At 36.5% G+C, this 25,948-nt stretch overlaps 1 protein-coding gene across 1 annotated transcript in view; it reads left to right on the top strand.

Annotated features, from left to right (window-relative positions):
- Positions 1 to 22,736, top strand: part of LOC107689386 (rab effector Noc2-like) — a 55,005-nt gene extending 32,269 nt beyond the window's left edge. The window contains exons 6-9 of the mRNA XM_016487351.1: positions 10,630 to 10,792; positions 19,477 to 19,575; positions 19,972 to 20,139; positions 22,481 to 22,736. Of these exons, the coding sequence (XP_016342837.1) occupies positions 10,630 to 10,792; positions 19,477 to 19,575; positions 19,972 to 20,139; positions 22,481 to 22,500 (450 nt within the window). The 3' untranslated portion in view covers positions 22,501 to 22,736. The remainder of the gene's footprint in view (positions 1 to 10,629; positions 10,793 to 19,476; positions 19,576 to 19,971; positions 20,140 to 22,480) is intronic.
- The last annotated feature ends 3,212 nt before the right edge of the window (positions 22,737 to 25,948 follow it).

The following is a 25,948-nucleotide window of genomic DNA, read 5'->3' as shown; positions in this document are numbered from 1 at the left end:
AGTTGCTTATTAGCATGCATATTACAAGCATATTGGCTGTTTATTAGTACTGTATTTATAAAGCACATATTCTGCATGACCATATTCTACATCCTTTAATCCTACCACTTACCTAACCTTAACAGCTACCTTACTAACTATTAATAAGCAGTAATTAGGAGTTTATTGAGGCGAAAGTCGTAGTTAATAGTTAGTTAATAGTGAGAATTGGTCCTTAAAATAAAGAGTGACCCTTGATTCATATGGATTACTTTTTTACGATGTCTTTGTGGAATTTTTTAAACTTGAATGTTGTGATGGAATGGACTTTTAGTGGAGGGACAGAAATCTCTTAGGATTTATTACAAATATCTTCATTTGTGTTTCAAAAGTAAACAAAAGTTTTATGGGTTTGGAATGACGTGAAGATGAGTACTTGATGAGAGAATTTACATTTTTGGATGAAGTAACCAAACTGTCACCCCCCATTTTTTTTTAAATAGGCATGAAAGTGCACTATCCAAACTTAAATTGTTGTAATTTATGAACATTTTGGAATACAGACCTAAGGTTGGTCTATTTTTAAAGAAGAAAATCAGCAGATTATTACATAAGTGGAATTGTTTCAAAAAATTAAAGTATCAAAACGTTATAGGTTTAAATTTACTGTAAAGAAAATGCACTATACTAATTTTATTTTATTTTATATATAATAAATATTTTACATAACAGGTTTTACTCTAAAATTGGTATAAAATTAAAGCCTTATGTCTAAATAAGTTATGTTCCAAATTTGAAGTGGATATGAAAAAAATGTAGGTTTCTTTGAGATTTTATTTAGGGCGTTATACCACAAACAGCCACCGGGTGCCATCAAAACTTGAGGTTCCTGTGAGATTTTATTTAGGGCGTTATACCACAAACAGCCACCGGGTGCCATCCAAACTCCATTACATTTTTTAATGCATTTTTCTGTCAAAAATGTCTAGATTTCTCTGTCAATATTACTTCTTTCCAATGATATGTTTTTTGGCAAGATTATAAAAAGTTTTGATTGTAAAAGTGTGTAATGCATTTTGTAATATGACACTTGACACCGCCCACTAAGGAGGAGACCACCAAAAGATTTTAAAGTACCATTTCCATGGTAACGCAATGTCCGATTTCAAAATGGTTTTCACAGAATGAATCTTGGGCTTCTAAGCTTTCAAATGATAAATGATTTATGATGATTACTAAAAGATTCGATAGAGAAAAAGGACAACAACAAAAAAAGAGCGCCAAGTGTCCCACAGGTGGGACGTTGACAGTTAAGGGGTTAAAAGCCCCAGTCTCCATTCACTTTCATTATATGGAACAGAACGACCAGGAAGTTCTTCAAAAATTCACCTTTTTGAGTTCCACAGAAGAAAAAGTCTTAAGGCCTGTTCACACCAAGGACCATAACTATAAAGTTAGTGATAAAGATATAGTTCTAAAAATCGTTCTCAATATTAAAGAATAGCAGAGTCCACACCACAGCTATAACGATAAAGGCACAGAGAAACGATATCGTTGGAATCACTTTCAGAACTATTTTTTCCAGCTGATAAACAATTAAAAACATTGACAGCTAATCAGAATCAATCCTGCTATAACGAGATCGAGAATTTAAAGCGGCAGACGAGTGTGCGCTTGGAATAAACAGACGATATCATCTGCTGGTGTGGACGCTAATATAGTTACTTTTACTTTACTTTTAGTCATTTAGCAGACGCTTTTATCCAAAGCGACTTGCAAATAAGAAAAAGTAATTAAAACTAAAAGCTAAAAATCTATAAATACTATATATATATACACACATTTAAAAAAATAAAAGAAATTAAATAAAAATGACAAATGCATACAACAACATTTCAAAACTAAACATTTAAATGAAAACAAAAAAATAAAGCTAAAAACAATTCAAAATATTAAAAGAACAAAAGGTATGAGTATAATAATGATTCTAACATAACACTAAGCCAAACACCAAAAAACAACTACATATGTGTATGTACAGCCACACACATATACATGTACATATATATAAATACATTCAATATATATATTATTTCATTTCCATTTTGTATGTTGAAGTACTGAAATAACTCAAATTAAATAAAACTAAAACTTAATAAAAAACCTATATAGACATAATAAAAAACTAATAAAATGACAACATTACTACAACTGTAACTAAAACTAAAATAGATAACTAATACAAATAAAACTACATTAGTTTATCAGTAATCCTAAAAAAAATAACACTGAGCCAAACACACATGTTAAAATAACAACAACTTACTGACACATAGCAAGAAATGGTTATAAAAAAAACTGAAACAGAAGTGAAACATAAGTAATAGTTATCTTTATAGTTATCGTGCCTTTACAGGTTTGGAATGACATGGTGAAATGATGTCATTTAAAAGTTTGGCTCAAATACACCTGGCCCAGCTATGAATGACATTTACAACCACCAAATCTCTGCGCCACAAACCTTTGTCCATGTGACACTTTCTGGTCCTGGGTGGCCTAATGAAGTTCTAGCTGATTTGTCCCTGGGCACAGGGCTCAAACGGCGCTTTTGGTCACCAGTGGTTGCGCGCCCACTAGCCACAAAAACTAATTTCACGAAACGCTGCCTCCCCATTCAAATTAGCGATGCTATCACTAGACTAATTAAAATACCAAGAGGAAATTGTTCAGGGCGATTTGCCTTTCATTCATCATATCCTAAATTTGTCAGATGTAGACATAAATAAATTGCTAGCTAGCGCAATGTGTGATGAGGATTGTGATGCTTGCTGTAATTGCTAAAAACAAAAATATGTTTATCAGCTGTGTCGTGAGATGTTCAGTCATTTAACACCCCTGAGCTCTGAGGTGGTGGTAGCGACTGAAACGAGCAGAGCTACGGTATGGGTTGGTATTACTGGCCACACCCCTAAATCTCATTCTAGCCAATGGGATCTGGTCCCGCTCGGAGCCATAATTTATTGGGTTGTATGACAAGGGCAATTTGCTTCCCTCTTAGAGCCATGGACATGAATTAATGTTGCACAGTCATGTGACCAAAACAATGTCATATATTTCTCATAAAAGCCCATGTGTTTGCAATCACACCATTTGTCTTGTCATATCCGAGGTCTGCAACAGCCATTTATATAGCAAGCATATTTTGCTAAGTATTTGCCCATTACTACTGCAAGCTTAATATTTCATAGGTAATTCATTAATTTATTGATTGATTAATTGATTTAACAATACTTTCAAAATCCAATTCATACATATAATATTTGAATATGCATTTTCTCTAATGAGCATGTTATTTTTAAACAAAAATATTTTGATATTGATATTTTTGGGAGGCATAAAGTCAGGTGATAGAACTTTCCTCATATCATGACAAAAATAATTGTTGAAAGGAAAGTAGTTTGCGTAGTCTTTAATTTATTTTGGGGAAAAAACCTTTAAGAGTTTTCTTCACTGTCATTTATTTAACCCTCAGATATACCATATACAGTGGTGTGAAAAAGTGTTGGCCCCCTTCCTGATTTCTTATTTTTTTGCATGTTTGTCACACTTTAATGTTTCAGATCATCAAACAAATTTAAATATTAGTCAAAGATAACACAAGTAAACACAACATGCAGTTTTTAAATGAAGGTTTTTATTATTAAGGGAAAACAAAGTCCAAAACTACATGGCCCTGTGTGAAGAAGTGTTTGCCCCCCTGTTAAAACTGTGGTTTATCACACCTGAGTTCAATTTCTCTAGCCACACCCAGGCCTGATTACTGCCACACCTGTTCACAATCAAGAAATCTCTTAAATAGGACCTGCCTGACAAAGTGAAGTAGACCAAAAGATCCTCAAAAGCTAGACATCATGCCGAGATCCAAAGCAATTCAGAAACAAATGAGAAAGAAAGTAATTAAGATCTATCAGTCTGGAAAAGGTTATAAAGCCATTTCTAAAGCTTTGGGACTCCAGCGAACCACAGTGAGAGCCATTATTCACAAATGGCAAAAACATGGAACAGTGGAGAACCTTCCCAGGAGTGGCCGGCCGACCAAAATTACCCCAAGAGCACAGCGACGACTCATCCAAGAGGTCACAAAAGACCCCACAACAACATCCAAAGAACTGCAGGCCTCACTTGCCTCAGTTAAGCATCTGTTCGTGACCTCAAGCTGAAGTGAACTTGGGTTCTGCAGCAGGACAATGATCCAAAACACACCAGCACGTCCACCTCTGAATGGCTGAAGAAAAGCAAAATTAAGACTTTGGAGTGGCCTAGTCAAAGTCCTGACCTGAATCCTATTGAGATGCTGTGGCATGACCTTAAAAAGGCGGTTCATGCTCGAAAACCCTCCAATGTGGCTGAATTACAACAATTCTGCATAGATGAGTGGACCAAAATTCCTCCACAGCGCTGTAACAGACTCATTGCAAGTTATCGCAAACACTTGATTGCAGTTGTTGCTGCTAAGGGTGGCCCAACCAGTTATTAGGTTTAGGGGGCAAACACTTTTCCACACAGGGCCATGTAGTTTTGGATTTTGTTTTCCCTTAATAATAAAAACCTTCATTTAAAAACTGCATGTTGTGTTCACTTGTGTTATCTTTTACTAATATTTAAATTTGTTTGATGATCTGAAACATTAAAGTGTGACAAACATGCAAAAAATAAGAAATCAGGAAGGGGGCCAACACTTTTTCACACCACTGTATATCCACCAGAAAAGATGTTTTTTTTCTGTCCTTTTTCTATCCTAACTAGTAACCATTATGTGGTTAGTTGCATTTTTTTTCCTCCTTTGCTGTCAGTAATCCTATAACGAGGGAGCCATTCATTTATATACTGTATATGTTTTTAATTAAGTGGAGGAGTGGAAGTATGGATGGATTTGATCTGGATCCATTCCCAACTGTAAAAGATTTAATTAAAAAATAAGTTAGAGAAATACAACTCTTAAGTTGCAATTAAAAATGTGACATGATGTTTAAGTCTGTGTGCGTTTGTATGAATTTGCATTTGGTATGATGGAATGCTCTGTGTATGTTTGTTGAAGAAGAGAGATTCATTCCCTATGGTATATGCCTGGAAATAATGAGTCTCTAGATATTTATGTATACAGACTCACGGTTACCTCCGTATTTTATCTTCTCCTACTCCTCACTGACCTTGAAATAACACGAACACATTTCCCAAATGGTTCCTTATCACTGCTCTCTCCCCTCAATTCAGGGAATTAGAACTGCAGATCACCCCATGATGTGTCTTAATGTGATGGTTTAAGTGACAGAGATGCATTAGATACAGGTGGTGCTTTATTTTTTTAATTGAACACTTATTTCGTTATCATTCATGACTTGAGATTTAAATCTGATGTGTGTAATTACTGGGCCTCTATAGTGACACCAAACTCAAAAATATTTGTTTTCTGAAAACTCCCTCATCTGTCATTTGCCTGCTGAAACACATCCAGTCCCAAGCTCAAAAAAAGTGCAGTGATTTAATGCTAGCATAGTTTTTTTTTTTTTTGGAAATAAATGTCATAATTTATTACTTTGTATATGTATACATCAGTATCAATAACTAAATTGTTTATTAGTAATATATTTAAGTGTGAATTTAATACATTTTAATATATGTTGGAACATAATTATGCCTATACATACAGTAGTTAAAGTTGTTTTTTTTCATGGATTGGGTAGTTTACTGTAAAAAGGGAAAACATAATAACTAACAATAACTGAATGATGAATTTTTCCCCCTACAAATATCCACCTTATTTTTCAACACGTAAGCAAGCTGTTTTCTGTGAATGTGCGAGACTTCTGATTCATTAGCCGCTGTAGGGAAATAACGAGAAGAATATCAAAGTGCAGTAACCGGTAAAACTGTTTGCGCTACAAACGAGTGTGTTTATAATTAAGACAATACATTAAAATAATATGGTAAAATAATACGAGTTTGGAGTTTCAAGCAGCAAAATGTGCTGGTTTGTACAGCTAAAAATAATTGGAAGTGAATGACACCGGAAGTCAGACACATTAAAGGGATACTCCACCCCAAAATGAACATTTTGTCATTAATCACTTACCCCCATGTTGTTCCAAATCCGTAAAAGCTTCGTTCGTCTTCGGAACACAATTTAAGTTATTTTGGATGAAAACTGGGAGACTTGTGACTGTCCCATTGACTGCCAAGTAAATTACACTGTCAAGGTCCAGAAAAGTATGAAAGACATCGTCGGAATAGTCCATTTGCCATCAGTGGTTCAACCGTAACTTTATGAAGTGACGAGAATACTTTTTGTACGCGAAGAAAACAAAAAAAAAACGACTTTATTCAACAATTTGTCTCCTCTGTGTCTCTCTGCATCACCGTAGCGCCATTTTTGAGAATATCCGCTGGACGCAAGCAGCTTACGCTCTTCTGTGCCAGCAGCCATGTCACCCTGTAGCCCAAGACTGGTTGCCCACTGAAGCTAAGCAGGGCTGAGCCTGGTCAGTACCTGGATGGGAGACCTCCTGAGAAAACTAGGTTGCTGCTGGAAGAGGTGTTAGTGAGGCCAGCAGGGGGTGCTCACCCTGCAGTCTGTGTGGGTCCTAACACCCCAGTATAGTGACCGGGACACTATACTGTAAAAAGCACCGTCCTTCGGATGAGACATTAAACCGAGGTCCTGACTCTCTGTGGTCATGAAAAATCCCAGGATGTCCTTCGAAAAAGAGTAGGGGTATAACCCCGGCATCCTGGCCAAATTTGCCCATTGGCCTCTGACCATCATGGCCTCCTAATCATCCCATATCTGCTGATTGGCTTCACCCATAAGCTGGTGTGTGGTGGGCGTTCTGGCGCACTATGGCTGCCGTCGCATCATCCAGGTGGATGCTGCATACTGATGGTGGTTGAGGAGATTCCCCCGCTTTCATGTAAAGCTCTTTGAGTACCCAGAAAAGCGCTAAATAAATGTAACATTAATAATTCTGTGTCAGCCGCACTGCACGTATGCACTGTTTTCGTTCAAATCAAAGCGTAAATACAGATGCGGGTTTGGAGCGACATGGGGGTAAGTGATTAATGACAAAATTTTCATTTTGGGGTGGAGTAACCCTTTAAGTTTACAAATGGCCGCGGCTGTTCTTACGTGAAAAATAAGGTGAATACATGACTAGGGTTGGGTATCGTTTGAATTTTATCAATTCCGATTCCGATTCCGATTCTGCTTATCGATTCTGATTCTTCTTGATTCCCAATTTCGATTCCAATGTGATTAAATAATGATATCAAACATTTATCCTGTGTCTCTTTTTTTGAAAACCATTTATTGGAGCTGTATACCATGAACAAAAATCAACAGGCTACATAAAAACTGGACTCTTTAAAAGCTGTTTGTGTGCAAAATAGAACTGCATGATTCTGGATAAATTGAGTTTTTTTTTCTTCTTTTTTTTCCCCAATGGAAGTTGTGGTTCTCTCATTATTCTGAAGAAAAAAACATTAGACAACTAAACAAAATCACATGTAATTTATGAATTAATGATTAAATGACTCACTCAAGATGTGCTTGTTTTATTACTGGATGAATCCGCGTTCAAGATGGTCCTCACTGCAGAACACAAGATCCAGGCGGCGTGGTTAGATCCAGATCCAACTCCTCCCACCTTACATATACCTAAACCTACCCGTCTACACCCCCTGATCCCTAACACAGTTTATATCTGAACTATAAACTTTTATCCCAGTACTTCTGTGATTTGAATGTTTGTAACACAGAAATAATGATACTGTGTGGCTGAAAAGACTGTGAAGCTGTTTCATTCATGACAGACAGCTGCTCTCTAGGTCAATGGCAGCGCGAACGCAAATTTAAATGTTCAAATCACACTAGTGTGATCGTACGCTGCACAGACAAACCAAGTGATCACAACATTGATCGCACACGTCAAAGGTTGAGGAATGAAACAGACGAATCATTGTAATTTAGGAATAGAATCACGTTGGTGTTTGAATCATGTTCGCGATCTTTAACGATCTATTAAATTAAAGTGCTTTGGCATGTTGGTGGTGACACCTCTCTTGCAACATGTTTAGCTATCACAGATATTATGCTTAGCTTTTTTGGCTTCTGATCACAAATGTAGCCAAACTTTGGAGCGCTTAGATTAGCGAGCAAGGTCATGGCAGAATCGAAATTTTAATTTGACAACAAGTATCCGATTCCTGACCCTTAAGTATCCGATTCTGGAATCGTAATCAATTTTCGATTCCCAACCCTATACTTGACAGACCCAAATGACATCCATTTTGTAGAGTGACCCAGTTGTCTCTGCATATTAGGCTAGGAAAGGAGTATTTTAACAAAAAATTAGACCGTCGACTCCTGTGCTTGATTGCTTTTTTTAAATAGTAATTTGGAAGATGAAATTTTTCTTATTGAAGTCTGGCAAACGTCTAGTCAATTTAATGCCATCATTTTTCACAGGAAGCTTATTTTGCATTTACACTTTTCCCCTGTGGTCATTTATTGCATGTGTTATTGTGTAATGTACATTTATAATGTCTTTCAGTTCACTATCAGTGAAGATTTGGAGCTTATAATAAAGGAAAGGCTGTACATCTACTACTCTTTAATCTCGCAATTTCAAAAAACATAAAAAGAGCTTAAATTTATATTATTTTTAGCAGGTTTATGTTGTGTTATTACCAAGTATAAAGTATATATGTATTCTTTTTCCACTCTGAATCAGAATAAAACTATAAGAACGAAGGGGCTGTACACTCACAAGGAGGCAAAAACAGACTTTCCAGACTGGTTTTCATGGCATTCACTCATTCCACTTTCAAAAGTGGATAATTTTTCTAAATTACACGTTATTTCCCACCAGAGCATGTGAGCGAAGCGGAGTGGTGTGACGCTCCACTACATTTTCCGCTCTATGGACGTGCGCTCCACTCAGTTGCTCTAACAAATCACCAAACAGCATTCTGGGTTGAGCGAGTGGCGCTGAGCGTATTGAGCGAGCGGAGCGGAATCTTCAGAAAGGCGCTCTGCGCTCTTAAGGAAATATTACCACTCCGCTCCCCGCTCAGCTCACGCTCCGCTCCGCTCACATGCTCTGTTTCCCACTGATAAAACTCAGTTCTGGGAAAATGACTGTTCACACCCTTTATTCATGATTGTACAAGTTATTTTTTCACTGTGAATGAACTGATTGCACTAGTAATTTAAAATGCACTTTTTCCCCTTGCTGGGTGGCAGATAGTGGTGCCCTGGGGAATATAAAATTGTTGCTTTTGACTTCTTCTGCACTAAACACAAAAGCTTCATCTACTGTATGCTCAAAGATTTTGATGTGTGCATCAAACATGCACAGAAAATAAGAGGTGAAATCCAATGCAAAACAGGGAAGGCCATCTAATATTATGTGATTGACCCTGTAAGCTAAATCTGCATTTTTTTGTCTGGTCAGTGGTTGTGCAAATGGAGATGGTAACTGATCAGGTACAGCTGAGAGATGGTCTCTGCCAAGACTCCAGCAGCTGCTGTCAGCCCTGACATTTCAGAGCCTGCTGTCTATCACTTCTTAATTGTCTTCCTGGCTACAGCAGGGCCTGGCCTGCTGAGCAGCAGTCTCTCGTTGTTATGTCACCATGAGAGTGACTGGCACCAGAGTGTAGTGTGCTCAGAACACCTCCAGAGCATTTCGGTGTTTGTTTCACAGGGGTAATGTGTTATGAAAGGATTGTTAAAATTTTTGGTGTGTGTCAGTTGATTAAGTGCCACTGCCTTGAAAGTCATGGCGCTGATTCAGTGAATGGCTGGATTTTGCTGTTGCTTGTCTGTTGGGTTTTGTGGTTTGCAATGAATACGAATGAGCACAACTATTTTTTGACCATATTGAATAGACCTCCATTAAAGCACCAAATGGAACTGGCAAGATAGTGAAACGTTCCAAACATATTTCTCACATACTCCTACCACCCATTCTGCATGGCCTTGTCTGCCATTGCTGTGATTGTTGTTGTTGTGTTTGACCAATGTTTCAGTAGTTGTTAACAATGCAATAGAAGAAAAACAATACAACAAATGTACAAATGAAATAAGCAGTTCCTGAATTTTTTCAGATATGTAAAGGTACAGTAATATCAAACAGTGTTGTTTTAGAATGTATTTATTTATTGTAGTATTATTATTTTGAATTACATTTAATTTTTTATATTCTCATTTTTCATTTTTTATTAGTAATATTATGTGCTGTTGTTATTTTAATATTTATATTTTTAGCCTTATTTTTATTTCAGTTTTAGTAATTTTAGTACTTAAACTTATTTTAGTTAGTTGCCAAGGCAGCATTTCCAGTTAAGTTATACATTTAATATTTCAGCTATATTTCAGTTACCAATTTTTTTTTATTTTTTTGTTCTATTAATTTTTAATAGTTTGGTAATGATAAGAACACTAGTAATAAATACAGTTTGGAAATTATTAGTATTACTTTATGATGTATATGTTATGTTATGTTATGTTATGTTTAGTCTTTAAGTACCTGCTTTAAATCACTTCATACTGAGCTGTGCTAAATTTGTTTTCCTTTTCCTTGCTCTTCAAAGGTATGGAAACGTTCTGGAGCCTGGTTCTACAAAACCTTGCCGAAGCATATTCGTCCCATTAAGGATTCAATTCTAGATAACAGGATGCCAGTAATAGAAAGAGGAGAGCAGCTACCAGTGACCAGGAGTGCGCCAATCAGCTACACATGGGCTCAAAACAAAGGTTAGATGCTAATGCTTCTATTCTATTCTATTCTATTCTATTCTACATTACAATAGAGGATTGCTAGGTTAGATTTTTTAACAGTATTTTAACATTTTAAAAAAGTACACATTTCAAATTATGTTCTATTCTATTCTATTCTATTCTATTCTATTCTATTCTATTCTATTCTATTCTATTCTATTCTATTCTATTCTATTCTATTCTATTCTATTATGTTCTATTCTATTCTATTCTATTCTATTCTATTCTATTCTATTCTATATGGAATGCACAGAGCTTTAAAAACTGCACAGCTGAAATTCTCATGCTTGGGCCTGTTGTGCTCAAGGGGAAAACAGGATGAAATCCAGTCTCATCCCGTGTCGTATCCATTTTGCTTCTCTCTCCCATTACTTTTCTGTCTGGTCTTGACTTTCCTTCAAATTAAAGGCAAATATCTTTTTTTTTAATTTTTATTTTTTTACTACAATGCCCTTACAAGAATATTCTGAGTCCAATACAAGTTAAGCTCATTTGACAGCATTTGTCTCACAACATTGATTACCACAAGAATTAATTTCCGTGTGTTCATCCTTTTCTTAATAAAAGCACAAATCTGGGTTACAGTGAAGCTCTTTCAATAGAAGTAAATGTAGCCAATCTGTAAACGTCAACATACTGACTGTTTCAATAGTATACAATGGCCACAAGATGCAGACAATGTATGTTTATATTATGTTAGTGTGAGTAAACATGAGTGTTATATTAAACATTTTAAATTCTCAGCATACAGTTTGGAGCAATAGAATGAAAGTGCAACAATAGAATGGAAGCACGTTAATTCTGACTAAAAGATACATTTTGCTTAAATATTTTGCATTCAAAAGTGGAAGAACTCTAAATCCCTTACCCCATTTACAACAGCATAATCAGAGTTTATTCAGTAAACTGCTTTAAATTAAAATATATATGCCCCCCCCCATTGCTGTACCAAAAACATACCAAACCGTGACTTTTGAACCATCATTTTTGTGCACCATTACACCCCTAGTAATAATTATACCTCAAATGCTGTCAATTAGCTTAACTTGTATTGATCCTGGAATATTTGGACACATAAAAATGTATAAACACCGTTGCATTAGATAAGAAAGATAGCACAATCAAACACATATGCACACACACACACACACACAAAATGGTAAAATATTAGATGTACTTTGCTAGCATATACCCACACTATTGGGATTTTAAGCTAACATTTTATACTTCTATAAGGTGTCTGTAATTAGGCCATTGTAGTAGTTATCTAAATATACTGGTGAGGCTATAGATCTAAAGGTCAGTTTGCTTATTAAAACGCCCTTTAGTCATTTCAGTACCTGAGATGGGACATCCCATTCTCTACCAGTGATGCTATTAATGAGCTCAGCCATCTTAAGGTGACCTCATTTAACCCTTCTCCAAATAAACATTCCCTCCTACATCCATTTTAGCCTGAAATGCTCCTAGCTTCCAGGCACAGTTCTGCTTAACCTTGCAGAAATGCATTTAAGGGAGGATGAAATATATGTAAAAAAATAAACTCGCCATGGCATGAATTAAATGGACCCATCTGCAGTGTGTGTTAAGCTTACTTATCAGAAGAATTAGGCAGTAGAAAGAGTCCTACAGCATGTGAACCAACGTCCCTCGAGCGCTGTTGCGTCTCGCAGTAAAGACGCTCAGATGACCAATATATCATCATTTTATTACGTATAATAAAACATGTGGCCCATCAGAGTTTACAGTGTCACAGTTTTCTCATGCATTTGATTATCTCCAACATGCAAATAAGATGTTCAGGAACGTTCATCAATTCCACATATGGTGGTGCTTTATAGCTTTACGAAGATGTATCTATGGAGCGGTTCACACTGACAGGTGCACATCTGTTCATATGTTCCTGTACTGTAATTCATATGTAGTTCACATGAGAGTTTTCTTTTCCTTTTTTGTTAAACCAGTCTTAGAGCACCAAATGTGGCTTAGTGCCATCCACACTTGCTTGAGAGTGAGAGGTGTATGAGATGCATTAGTGTCGTAGGGGTGGACACCTTTCTGACTGTATCCATTTAAAGGATGACTGAATAAATAAGGTCTGAAAGGCTTTTGGTGGTACTAACGTAGTTACATCCTTTAAGACTGACAGGTCAAAATTATCATGTCTGAACAAATGTAACAGAGCGATATAGATACGCATTAGACTGAATATCTTTCTGTTCAACTGATGGTTAGATTACGTAAAGTTTCACTCAGTCTGATGTGATTGGACATGCAGGTAAAGCACTTCCCGTCCCAGATGCTCGGGGGGACAGAAAGGAGAATGAAGATTATCTAAGCATTCGCTCAGCTACTTTCAGATTTAAACATGATTTCGTAAATTAAATTTCTGCTTGGTAAAGTTGTTTTACAAGACTCAAAGTCATCCATTTTATTAAAAATAATCTTCCAATAATTATTCTGGAAATAGAAGCACTTTACAGATAGTGTCTTATCTGCCATAAGCTTTTAGCATCAAACACGCTCAGTGCTACAGAAAATGCTGCAGAAAATGTAGATAACACCTCTACATCTTCAGCTGTTTTTCTTCATCAACATTGATCTTCCTTTCTCTCTCTGCCTGCCAGAATAATTTCTGTATACTCAGGAATTAATTCTGGAGGGTTAATCAGGCTAAATGGATGTAAATTTGTAAAATACAGCTCATTGGAATTTCATGAAAATCCAGCATCTGGCAGCCATAACAGATTTGGGATGATAATGTGCCAGTCGGATGGGAAATGAGCTCTTATTTAGAAATTACTGATCACAGGGCAGTCTGAGACAGCGGTGATTCACATTTTGTATAAGAAGACTTTGCAGCCTGTCTTGCATTGAGGGATTTTTCAGCTTTGAGAGTTTCCCATAATTTTTGTTGATTTCTTTCACAATCGTTTGTTTTAGAAAGACCACGTAGACAGGGATGTCCATGTTCCCCATTTCTATTTGCTTTGCTTTGTCATTAGAAGTTTGATGGAAATGTTAGAGTTTTTCTGAGAAATATCAGGCCATAAATTAAATGTACAAATTCTTAGAATTTTTTTTTCTTATATATATACTGTATATATTTAGGGCAAGACAACATATTACTATTTTTTTTTTTCCTGGAGAAAATCTGGTTAGAAAAATCACTAGATTACCTCACCCCTGAGCAGAAGAGATATCTAAGCAAAAATGCAATCTGCTAGAGATTGTGCAGCTCAGATGAAGACAATCATAGCCATATATTGTGGCAATGCTTTAAAGTTCAGATATATTGGCAAATATATTGGAAATTAGTGATTGGGTTGGAATAAGTATATGAAATCTACATGATGAAGAGGCTAACAATGAATTACAATCTGAGAATTGTATCAAGTTGTGGGGAAAAAGTGTAGACTACATTATTCAACTAAGACCAGACCTAGTGTAGAAATAATAGTTATTAAGAAGAGGAGGGAATTTTATTGGAGAATAGGGTTAAAAATCAAAGTAATGAAAGAATAAAGCCCAAAGTATACTTCAGCCATCCGCGTTCCGTGACTGTCTGTGTACTAGGGCTGTGTATCACCAGCAAAGTCACGATACATTGCACAAATTAATACACTCTCTACAATAAAAAAAAAACAAATGAGAAGAGTTCTAAACTAACGCGCTGTCTTCACTGTATCTAACGCACACACGCTCAAGGCTGATCTCGACGCTTGCGGACGCTTTGAGTGCACGCGACGTCGTTTCGCGTATAAACCTTGTTGTAGCCTATATATGCTCTATTCATTCTTTTTTAGAAACCTTGCACTTTTCTGCTCAATTTTAAACGTTTAAAATTTTTTAACAAATTAAGCGCGGTCCACTGCTGCACACGTGCCACAATATCGATACTGGGCCAGCTGTATCGATACTCGTATCGTCAAATCTCTGTGACGATACATCGTCGTATCGATATTTTGAACACAGCACTACTGTCTGTATGACGCAGTTTTGTCACCAGAAGTGTCCACGCACACGGTCCACGTGCAGCCCAATTTTTGTGGCTGCACAAGACAGTCCACGACAGCGCAGGTGCGAGGTGAATATTGAGACACTGCGTTGAGCATTGCGCATGTGTCAAACTCATCCTTGCGCGCTCATCCGCGGTTGAGTATACTTCGAAAGCTGTGTGGACACGGCTGTACACAAGACAGAACGGAACACAGAACGTGAAGTATATTCAGGTAAGAAATACTACAGAAATTAAAGTAATCAAATGTATAATAACACATCCAGTGTGATGTGATTAATTTCTGTAGTCTTCATTGTAAAAATTAAATACAGATTAATGCTTACCATTAAAGTTATAAAACGTATTCAGTCAAGAGCAGAAAGTGATTTTCTTTGTCTTTTGTTCTTTGATTAACATGACAGACAGCAGCAGGAATATTGGACTGCGGTCCCTTTAAGAGTTTATCCACGTGAATGCGTTCTCTTTCTCAACTATTTAACGTTCCAAAACTGCCTGTTTAACTGGATACTCGCCAAGATGGGCATTTTGACATCATTTTGTATGTTTTTGAACATTTTAGCGCAGTTAGCCACTCATTTTGGTATTTGTGGCTCACAAGCTGTTTGAGACTGAGTGCGGCTTGTGCGATCCACTAATATAGATCAGTGGTGGTGCGCGTGCTTTTGGTGTAAGCGTGAAACCTCCGGGAATGACTAAAATAATGCGCAATACAATGCGCATTCACACTTGGTGTCTTTTAAGCTGCCAGCATCTGTTTTACATTATAATCCTATGGAGTAAACCGTGTTTTCAAAAAAGTCCTGAGCGCTTTTTAAAATGCCACTGCCGGCGCCTAGGCTACTGTTGCAGCTGTTGTTATAGCAACAAAAGACGCCCTCGGCTGCTGTTTGTAACCAAAACGCTGCCAGCTTTTTATTTTACTAAATAAGCGCTCGTCAACTTTTTCTTGTCAAAAAAGACGCCAAGTGTGAACACGCCCTAAGTTCAGAAGTTCATCTTGGTGGTTTGTATCTTAGACTCAAGCAGGTTCACCTCTGACATGGTCATTGTTTCTGTGAACAGCTTGTCTTTTCCCTTCAGTTAATACACCACGTGAAGAAAGGCTTTTGCTAAATATTCTTGCTTATTGATAGAGATCACAACAAACATTATATGATAAGTCACTAGCTTTTATTTTGTCTAGCAAATCAAATTCTCCCAGGGTTAGTGTGGTTGCATGGTTGTCTCAAAAACGGGTATTTCATTTACGGCACTATGCAATCATTTCTGTTGTCTCTGCCAAAGGTCACTGGCTGTTGTAAATCTCTGCAGGTTTTTCAATGTCATCAGGGCCCTTATATGATTTACTTTCACAGTGCATATGATCCAATGTAAGATGTAACTAAATGCAGGAAGTCAATTTGTTGTCAAGAAAACCATAAAACAGAAATTTATGTTACCCTGTAAAGTATCCCTAAGCTTAGTATCTCTAAGCAAATGGTGTCAGTAAACCATTCATTAATGTTAAAAACAGGCTGAGGTAAGGATACACACACCGATTAATCCCACATTAAGTTCCCCGTCTCCACATGTCTGCTTCATGACTGAGGCCCTGTGGATTCCTGTCTCTGTTTGACTGAAAGTAAACAATCACTTCATATTTGTTGAGACCTTTAACTGTAAGTCTAGTGACATTTCAGTCAGCTGAAGTAGTTTTTCTTCGTTCTGTTGTCTGGCCTCTGCTGTCATTGCTAGTAATGTGACTGAACGTTTCTGAATATCAGGAGGCAACAGGCTGAAGGAAATTTCATTCATCTGTAGGTGTCTTAGTTACAGGGGTGTCTGAGTAGGAATATTAATACTGTGCTGCTGTATTTAATTTTTGTTGGTTTAGATGAAATATCCAAGAAGTCAGGACTCATTTTCAGCATTTGTTCAGCATGTTTTGTAATGGCATGCAGTATTAATTTTATTTGTGCAGGTCTTAAAAAAGGTCGTAAAAGTCTTACATTTGATTTTAAAACACTGCAGAAACCCTGCACCTGCCTCATAGCCCATTAGATTTGGCCTTACTAGATCAAAAAGTGTTTTCCAGTTTTGTGTGCAGATGCATGCAGCCATATGACCAGGTTAAACCAGATAAATCAGCCCCCCCCCCTCCACCAGGGTTTTCTTGTTATAGCACAGCACCCTTATATTTATTCTTCAATTAAAATTTGATTCTTCAGTTTGTTATTTGAGCAGTAAGTGGGACAGTTTTTCTTGCTTCAGTTTTAAATTTGACAAATTTGCAATATAGCATTTTGTCACAATACTGGAATCTTATTAGAATTACTAGAATTTTTTTTAACAGCTGAGGTAGTCTTGCTGTTATTTAGGCTAGCAGTGTAGATGCAGTGGAATTTGATGCAATTTTGTTTCAATTTTGTTACTGTGTTCACCACTTGATGTCCAGTGCAAAATCTGGGTCCTGAATCAAAACCAGTTGAGAACCAGTTATTTAAAGTATCTTCATTTCTTATTTCTTTAAAACCCTCCTATTGCATTTGGGTCAGTTTTGACCCAGAAGAGGTACATAAAAAAGGAAAGAAAAAGAAAGAACAAAACTTGGGTTAAATGGGCTAACATTATCAAAATAAACATCAATCCTTTTTTTTTTTTTTAAATGTGTGTTTTTAAAAATGCTTTAAATTGTGTTCCGGTCCGTTTTGACCTGGGTATCAGCTTAAGCGTTAAACATCATGTAATTGACACTTTATCCATTTGCTGTATTTGTCTCAAAAACACTTGAAGTAAAATATATTTAGGCTCTGAAATCTCACACACTTTTAGTACCGAATTTTGTAACATAAATATGCATGCACAAAGCTGCTATAAACACATGAAAAGTCTTCTTATGGTTCATAGATCAAGGCAAACCAACCCATGTGTCTTTGAGTGTGTAACAGTGATTCAGCATGACGACAGAATTTGCTGCTCTATAGCCATATTTATCAAGCCAGATTGGAGAGACGGGTGGTATAGAGAGAGTCTGTGATGGGAGATGGGTCTCTCTCTCTCTCTCTGACTTGCTCACACACACCACAATACTGCAGCTCCATCCTCCTTCCTCTGATTGAAACCATGGCAGATGGAGTGCAGCAAATTGGAAGGCAGAACGGTGCTGATCCGAAGCTTGCCTTTTCTCTTTCTGATAAAAATATTAATTTTCAGCTTGGGCTCAAGCCGCTGATCGGGGGCACACGTGTGCTGCTGGGATGATGAAGGCTTTGGAAAGACAGCCAAAGGTCCATGTCCACTTGAAGCCTCTCAGAAGTTCCTCACGGTATCCTTACCTGCCCCTGCTCAGAAAATGAAAGCAGAAACAGTGGAATGGAGAAGAGAATGAAATTATTTTAGAGGCAAACTCTTTTTTTGTCACTATCTCTCTGTCCCCATGCTTCTGTTTTACTTTGTATTTTCCAATTTACCTTCTTGCACTGCCCTGAGCTGTTTTACAGACTAGTTCAGAATGCTGTATATGTAGTCTTTCAGATGGACAATGTTCTCCTGGTGTTGCAGGATTGTGTTTTATTGAGCTGGAAGGTGGACAGTCTCTCTCAGTCTCTGTGTAAGAGTTTTGCCAAACAATGGGTTTTGGGCTGTGCTTTGGTTTCTGCATTTGGGTTTGGGTTAAAATTAATTAACCAAATAATTATTATAATTATAAATTCATAATCATAATTATTTTATGCTATACTTGTTTTGTACTGAAAATGAAATCTAAAAGAAAATCAAAAGAAAACAATCACTTCCAGGTCTGTTTCGGTCTTAAAATTTGACAAAGTCAGTTGGGTCAGATCAGAAATCATGAAAGAACCGCTCACCCAAAAAAGGAAATTCTGATGTTTATTTATTGGAATTATGGAATGCAAAAGACAACATTTTCAAGAATGTTCATAGAATGTAGGCATTTAGTGATCAGTAAAAATATTCCTTTCTGCCAAAGCTCTCAGTCTCATTCAGTGTAATGCCATGTTGTCATCCGTATTGGTGTTTGACTCATTGACATCAAACCTGGTGTGATGCATCTTTACACCACAAGTTTGAATATGGAAATTATTTATTTTGGTTACATTTTTTACACTTTTTCACCTGTTGGAGAGCACAGTGAAGCAGCGACAAGAAGCAAAAGGGAGAGGACCACAAGTTGGGAACCGAACTCAGGTCGCCCAAGGTGCAACTTCAACACATGCCATAGTGCTTACCCACAAGGCTTCAGCTCTGAATGATTTTTGAGAGCTATGGCATAAGGGAAGATTAGCAATGAATAATACCTTCAATTTTATCCTGTTCCTTAAGGGGTGGTCACATTTACTGTTGTTCAGCAAATTTTCGTGGGCGAAATCCAGTCATTTCAATAGCAGTCCACATGAACAAGAATTTCCGTATGCAGATTCGTGGCCATGAGAATTTCAGCTTCACAGCAGCTGCTTACAACTGCTTGGTTTTAATATTCATAAAAACCTCTTTGTATCCCTGTGTATATACAACACTATGCTTTTTATTCTGAATCACCCTCAGTTGTTTGTTCTCTTGTACCTTTTCCTTCTGTCATGTATCTCTTGTCTTAATCACTTTCTCACCTTTTGTCTTTCTGCCTTTCTCTCTGTCTCTAAAGTTAACTTAAGTGAAAGCGATGGCAGTGATGCCGAGCTCAGTGAATGCAGCAGTGACAGGAAGACCTTCATGTCTGAGACAGATCAAAGAAGAGATTCCGGTAATACACAACTCCTAAAAATTCACAGCCAAATATACACGGACACTCCCCACCCACCCACACAAACTCTTACAAACTAATACAACTCCATCTGTCAGATCTACCACATTTCACAGAAAACAAAAATCCCCCTAAAGCTTAGATTTGTTTGTTTTTGCAGCTTGATGCACAAAATAAGCATTTTTTTTCTTTTTTTGAATAAATGCCCACTTTGAACAAAAGATTGCCTTTATAATGGCTTTGTTTTACTAGTGTGCCCACAGTGGATTATAAAAAGAAAGACTGTTTCCCTGTAGGTTTCCCAAAAATACTCCCATCTTCAGCTTAAATTTAGAATATGAATTTAGAGGTTTGTTTTTGTTTTTTTTTTAATTGTGAACATCTTTGTGCACTCAGAATCGAGTGGAGGCCAAGTGCAAACACCTCTGCAGTCCAGCATCACCAGTCCAACTCAAACCAGCTTTCACATGGAAAGCCCTTCCAGCGTGGCCAGTGAGCAAAGCAGTAGCAGTTTCAATCCGAGTCTGGAGGAAGAGGTCATGGACCATAGTCGACCTTTACTAAGTGAGTGCCCACATGCACATTTGCTTAGCTACCTAAATGGGGAAATTCCATAGACTTCTATTGGTTTTTTTTATGTATATATACAGCTTGTTATAAATACCATAACCTAACACTAACTGTAGCATAAAACTTTTTTACAATTGGGAAGCCCCCAGAAGAAGGTTTTGTCACATTTGGCTCACTCCTGGGCACAGATATGTCCCCAAAATATGTTTATGTGCATACACACAAACACTCGCACACACTCGTCTTTTCCCCTTAGAGCCAAGTAACACTGACAGCTGTACACTAAATAGGGTGGTCTGTCCTCTGTCCTATTTTGAAATACTCATACTAAAGGAGGGATACGCCTTTTTTGTCAGTGTTTGCTAATTCAAGTTATCACTATTACTATTGCTCATACTTTTTTCAAAACCTTATTACCTGCATTGAAGAGGAAACTGAGCCATATCTAAGGACCTTGGTGTGGGCTCTTTTGACTTGTGCTACGCTGCCAGGTAGAATTAATTCACACACGTAATCGCTCTCACTAATACATTCATATTAATGTAATCTTTAGTGTGCTACTTTATCTGTATCTGATTTAGAATGAGCAGAAATCTGTGAGAAATATAATGACCCAAAGACAAAAGAACTGATAAAAAAGCTGTTATAGGAGCAACAGCCATGTGGGCAGCGCTGTGTCATATGCCATAGCTGTGCACAAGGTGTTTGTCAAAGCTCCATATTTATTTGTTCATTAATGACGTCATCAGTGACTAGTCGACTTCGACTCGACTTTCATCACATAAAAGCCGACTTCAAAAAATCAGAAGTCGTTCAACCCCTAGTGCTAGTAAGCAACTACCCAGAACAGCTTAGCAACCTCATAGCAACATTTGGATTGGATGCATTGTCACATTAGACAATGTATTAATAAACAGAGTAAGGAATGTCAGGTGATCAAACACTCTTAAAAAAAAATAAAGGTTGCAAAAGTGGGTTTTCGCAGTGTTGCCATAGAAGAAACATTTTGGGTTCCCAAAGAACATTTCAGTGAACAATTCCCAAATAAAACCTTTTTTTATTTTCTTAGTGTAAAGAGCATTTCAATACTCTAAATACACTTTTTACCTTAAAGGTTCTTGAAACCATAGATGCCAATGCCAATCCTTTATTTTTAAAATTATAGTAGAGTGCACATAATCAAAGTTTCTTTTTTTGGCCAAGAGCAAATTACTTTTGCATGTGTCTGTCATTATTTGCTGCTTCATTGTCCACCTCTATATCTTTCTTCTCTGCCTTAAGGAGCTTAAATTCCCACTTTCTCTGGTTAAAAAAAAACAAAACAAAAAAAAACTAATAGCCCTCATTATTCCAATGATATTGTGCATCTTGCTCGAGCGCTCTCCAATTTGTACCGCTAACTTTCAGAGATAAGAACCACTACACACACGCTTCGGCAAGCTTAGCATGAGGTGTGATATCTTCCTGCCCTCTGTGTTAATAAATAAAACTTTCAAATGTCAATGCACGACATAAAGGAAACATAATTAAAGCCTTTTACTGTCATAGTTATGGGCTGAGCACTGAAGTTCCATGTCCCTGCTGTTTTTGTTGCCATTTCTTTTATAATTCTTCTTCTGGCTGGGAGTCTATAACAGCCCTCAGAACGGTTTGGAGAAAAGTTATCAAGTTTGGCACATTGATTGTGGTGGGTCTGAAAGTCCCCTGACTCATTTGTGGGTCTCTCAGTCAGAGCCTTTAGCAAAACTAGAAGTTTAAAGTTTCTTCTGCTTCAAACTTTTGAAACATTTGGTCTAATAACAGAATTCTTCCTTGGCTTTCTCTCTTCATCTTGAGTTAACTGAATCATGTGTTTTCATTTCTCCTTCAAAGCATGTTCTTCACATGATGTTCAGACTAATGTTCAGAATTTTAAAAGCATAGTTAATCCAAAAAATATATTTACTTCCCCTCATGACATTCCAAGCCTATGACTTTTTTTTCTGAGGAACATAAAAGAGGATATTTTTGAGAAATGTCTCCGTGTCCATTCAATGGAAGTCAGTGGTCACCAGAAATGTTTAGTTACCAAACATATTTCAGAATATTTACTTTTGTGTTGTGCAGAAGAAAGTCATACAGTTTTAGAATGGCTTGTGGTTGAGTTATTTTTAAACTATGTTCATGTTCTTGTGTAGTAAATTCATTTTTAAACTAGGAATGTTGTGTACAGTATCTGTAGCTCCTTGTTCATCTGTGTAGTTTGATGATTTTAAAATGTCTCCAGCCATGTTAAAACTGCATTAACTCCCTTAGGGATTTTAATATCATCTGTAAATTTTGTGTATCCCAACAGGTCTTGTTTGTTTACAGTGAAATCGAAATAAGAGGATGCAAATGTTCCTCTGAGAGCCAAGCAGCATTTATAACAGCCTGGCCTCTGTTTGTCATTAATCACCTCATGTAATGTGCAGGCGTGCAGTCACCATGCACTCTCATTCATTTTCACTCAGCTTTGTTTGCTAGCCAGCTATAGTCATAGCCAACGAGGCTGTGGAGATGTTCTCTCATCCAAGGTCAGGCCTGTGACTTTTTGCTTAAAGCTACAGAGCCCCACACAACTTGCAAAAAATAACTAAATAACTAAACTAACTAACTAAATAAATAAAATAATAAAATAAAGTTGAAATTGTGGCCATGAATTAAGAATTTATCTAACTATTTATTAATTTGGCCCCTCGTTTTAGTTAAATAGTGGCCACAAAGTAATACAAAGATTTTTTTTCTAGTAAAGGCATTTAAATTGTTACAAAACATTTCTGTTTCAAATAAATGCTGTTAATTTTTTACATTTTATCAAAGACTTTTGAAAAAAAATCCACACAAATATTAAGCAGCACAACTGTTTTCAACATAATAATTATACAAAATGTTTCTTGAGCACCAAATCAGCATATGAGAATGATTTCTGAAGGATCATGTGACACTGAAGACTAGAGTAATGATGCTGAAAATTCAGCTTTGCCAAATTACACTTAAAATTATTGCTGGGCAATGATTAAACAATTAATATATGTGTGTGTACTGTGTATATTTATTATGTATATATAAATACACATACATTATATATTTTTGAAAAATTTACATGTATTTACATGTATATATTTATATTCATATAATTTATATTATATATAAATATATTTAATATATAAACATGATATATTTTTCTTAAATGTATACATGCATGTGTGTGTATTTATATATACATAATAAATATACACCGTACATACTAATATACGATGTAAACAAAAACTTTTATTTTGGATGCGATTAATCATGATTAATCGTTGCCCAGCACTACTTAAAATATATTAAAATATAAAATAGTTATTTTAAATTGTAATATTTGACAATATTACTGTATTTTTGATCAAACAAATTAAGTCTTGGGGAGCATAAGAAACTTCTTTTCAAAAACATAAAAAAATGGTAAGTAATATAAAAATGCCATGTTAAGAACGTTGTTTTCAGCTGCTAATTTAAGTGTATAGCTGTCTTTGTCACATAGATGTATAGAATTTACAGTGTTTGCAGGAAGAACTCCCATAATACATGTGTTTCTGATATTGTTGCTGCTTTCTTCAAACAGCCACCAGTATTTTAAGATCTAACAGCTTTTATCACACCGTATGATAAATCTGAAATGTCAAAATGATTTACACTGGCTCATAATTGGATGGCCGATTCCTCTCTTCTCTGACATGTAAAAGCTCTGTAAACAAGCACTAGCAACACATTGTAATAGAGGCAGTGAGATGACAGAAATGACCCGTGTCCCCTTCTCTCTCCATTTTCTCCAGTTTTCTGCTGCTAATGTGCCATGTGTCCAGTCTATTTCACTCTAGGCTGATTTGTTTTGTTTTGCTTATCTTCATAAACATCATTATTGTGTCTTTAAAATGGTTGTAAATTTAAGAAAGAAGCCATGATATTTAAAAGTTTACTGACAATATAGTCTTTTTTTTCCCCTTGCGAGTGGACATATTACATCTCTCTCAAAATAGCTGTGATGTGTAGTGTCTGCTGATGTAACTATCAAAACATAATACATGCATATTTTTATAGGTGCTATGGTAAGATGGTCCTCTGAACAATACATGTAAATATCAATTCTCAACATTTTAGTGACCCCAACATTGTGTTTTAAATGCCAGGTAAATACACCATTCATATATACCATTTTTAAGTGGAGATATGGAATACTGGAAAGATGTTTCCCTGCTTGTTTTAAGATCCGTGATACCATTTTTTGAGATGTTCACAGGTATGTGTACTCACTGCGCATTATTTTTAACAATAATAACACGTTATTTTAAACATTAAGGGTAGTATGGTTAATTTTCAGTTTAAAATCTGCTTTAAAATCCTGAAGCAGTATCACAGAATGTGATGTATTAGCATAAAACGTTTAATTTTTATGCTAAACGAAAAAGGGCACAAATGAAATCATAGTGCATAATTTTCACTTCATTAAAATTGTAATAATAGGAATTTAATGTTTTTCAGGTTCATAATTTTAGACCTATAAATTGTGAAAAAGGAGCCCATATGAACCTGAATCTAAATTACCACATGCACTGTCCCTTGAATTGTTTTTCCTCATTTTGTGTTGAGTATTTAAATTGTTTAAAGCATCAGTTACGTGTGGGAAAAGAATAGAGAGAAAAGTGCTAAATACAGCTGTGTTCACACACACAGTTTGGTCATAAATGAGATTGACACCACATTTCAAGTCAACTAATACTTTTGCATTTTTTAGGACTTGTAATTGCATTTTCTGTCACATCATACAGTGTTCTCATACATGTCACCTGCACCTACTTGTCACTGTCTCTACAGGGGTAATAATGTGTATCGCAAGAAGAGAAAAGGGGCTTGACTTCAGTTATTTGCTTTGACAGAACACATTCAAGATGCTTCTGTATGAACGGGACAATTCAGGGGTTACATCTGATAGTAAATTCTCTTCTCAGTCCCAAAGTGAAAGTGACGTGTGGCCAAGTATGGTGTCCCATACTCAGAATTTGTGCTCTGCATTTACATTTACATTTAGTCATTTAGCAGACGCTTTTATCCAAAGCGACTTACAAATGAGGACAATAGAAGCAATCAAAACTAACAAAAGAGCAACAATATGTAAGTGCAAATGACAAGTCTCGGTTAGCCTAACGCAGTACACATAGCAAGGTTTTTGTTTTAGATATATATATAAACACACACACACAAAGAAAACAAGTAGACAGAGTCGAAAAAATAGAAAGCTAGTGTTTTTTTTAAATAGAAAAGAAGATAAAGTAGAACTAGAATGGAATAGAGAGTGCTAGAGTTAGAGAATCAAATAAAGATGGAACAGATTTTTTTTTTTTGGAAAAGAACATTTACCCATCCAAGTGCACACACACAACAGTGAGTAGTGAACACACACATACACCGTGAACACACACCCGGAGCAGTGGGCAGCCATTTTTGCTGTGGCGTCCAGGGAGCAGTTGGGGGTTCGGTGCCTTGCTCAAGGGTCTCACCTGTCGTGGTATTGATGGTGGAAGAGAGTGTGCATTCACTCCCCCTACTTACAATCCCTGCCGGTACTGAGACTCGAACCCGCGATCTTTGGGTTACATGTCCAACTCTAACCATTAGGCCATGACTGCCCTCATCACACTGACTGTGTGAATTTGGCCATTCAAAAAAGCACATATAGCTGTAGCATTGAGTTCTTAATTGATTAAGTTGATTTTAGTTTTGAGGCTAACTCAATAACTCT

The sequence above is a fragment of the Sinocyclocheilus anshuiensis genome, unplaced genomic scaffold (genome assembly GCF_001515605.1).
Source record: "Sinocyclocheilus anshuiensis isolate Anshui unplaced genomic scaffold, SAMN03320099.WGS_v1.1 scaffold946, whole genome shotgun sequence".
Classification (NCBI taxonomy): domain Eukaryota; kingdom Metazoa; phylum Chordata; class Actinopteri; order Cypriniformes; family Cyprinidae; genus Sinocyclocheilus; species Sinocyclocheilus anshuiensis.
The sequence above is the reverse complement of the archived record's forward strand: the minus strand, read 5'-3'. Positions and strand labels throughout refer to the sequence as shown.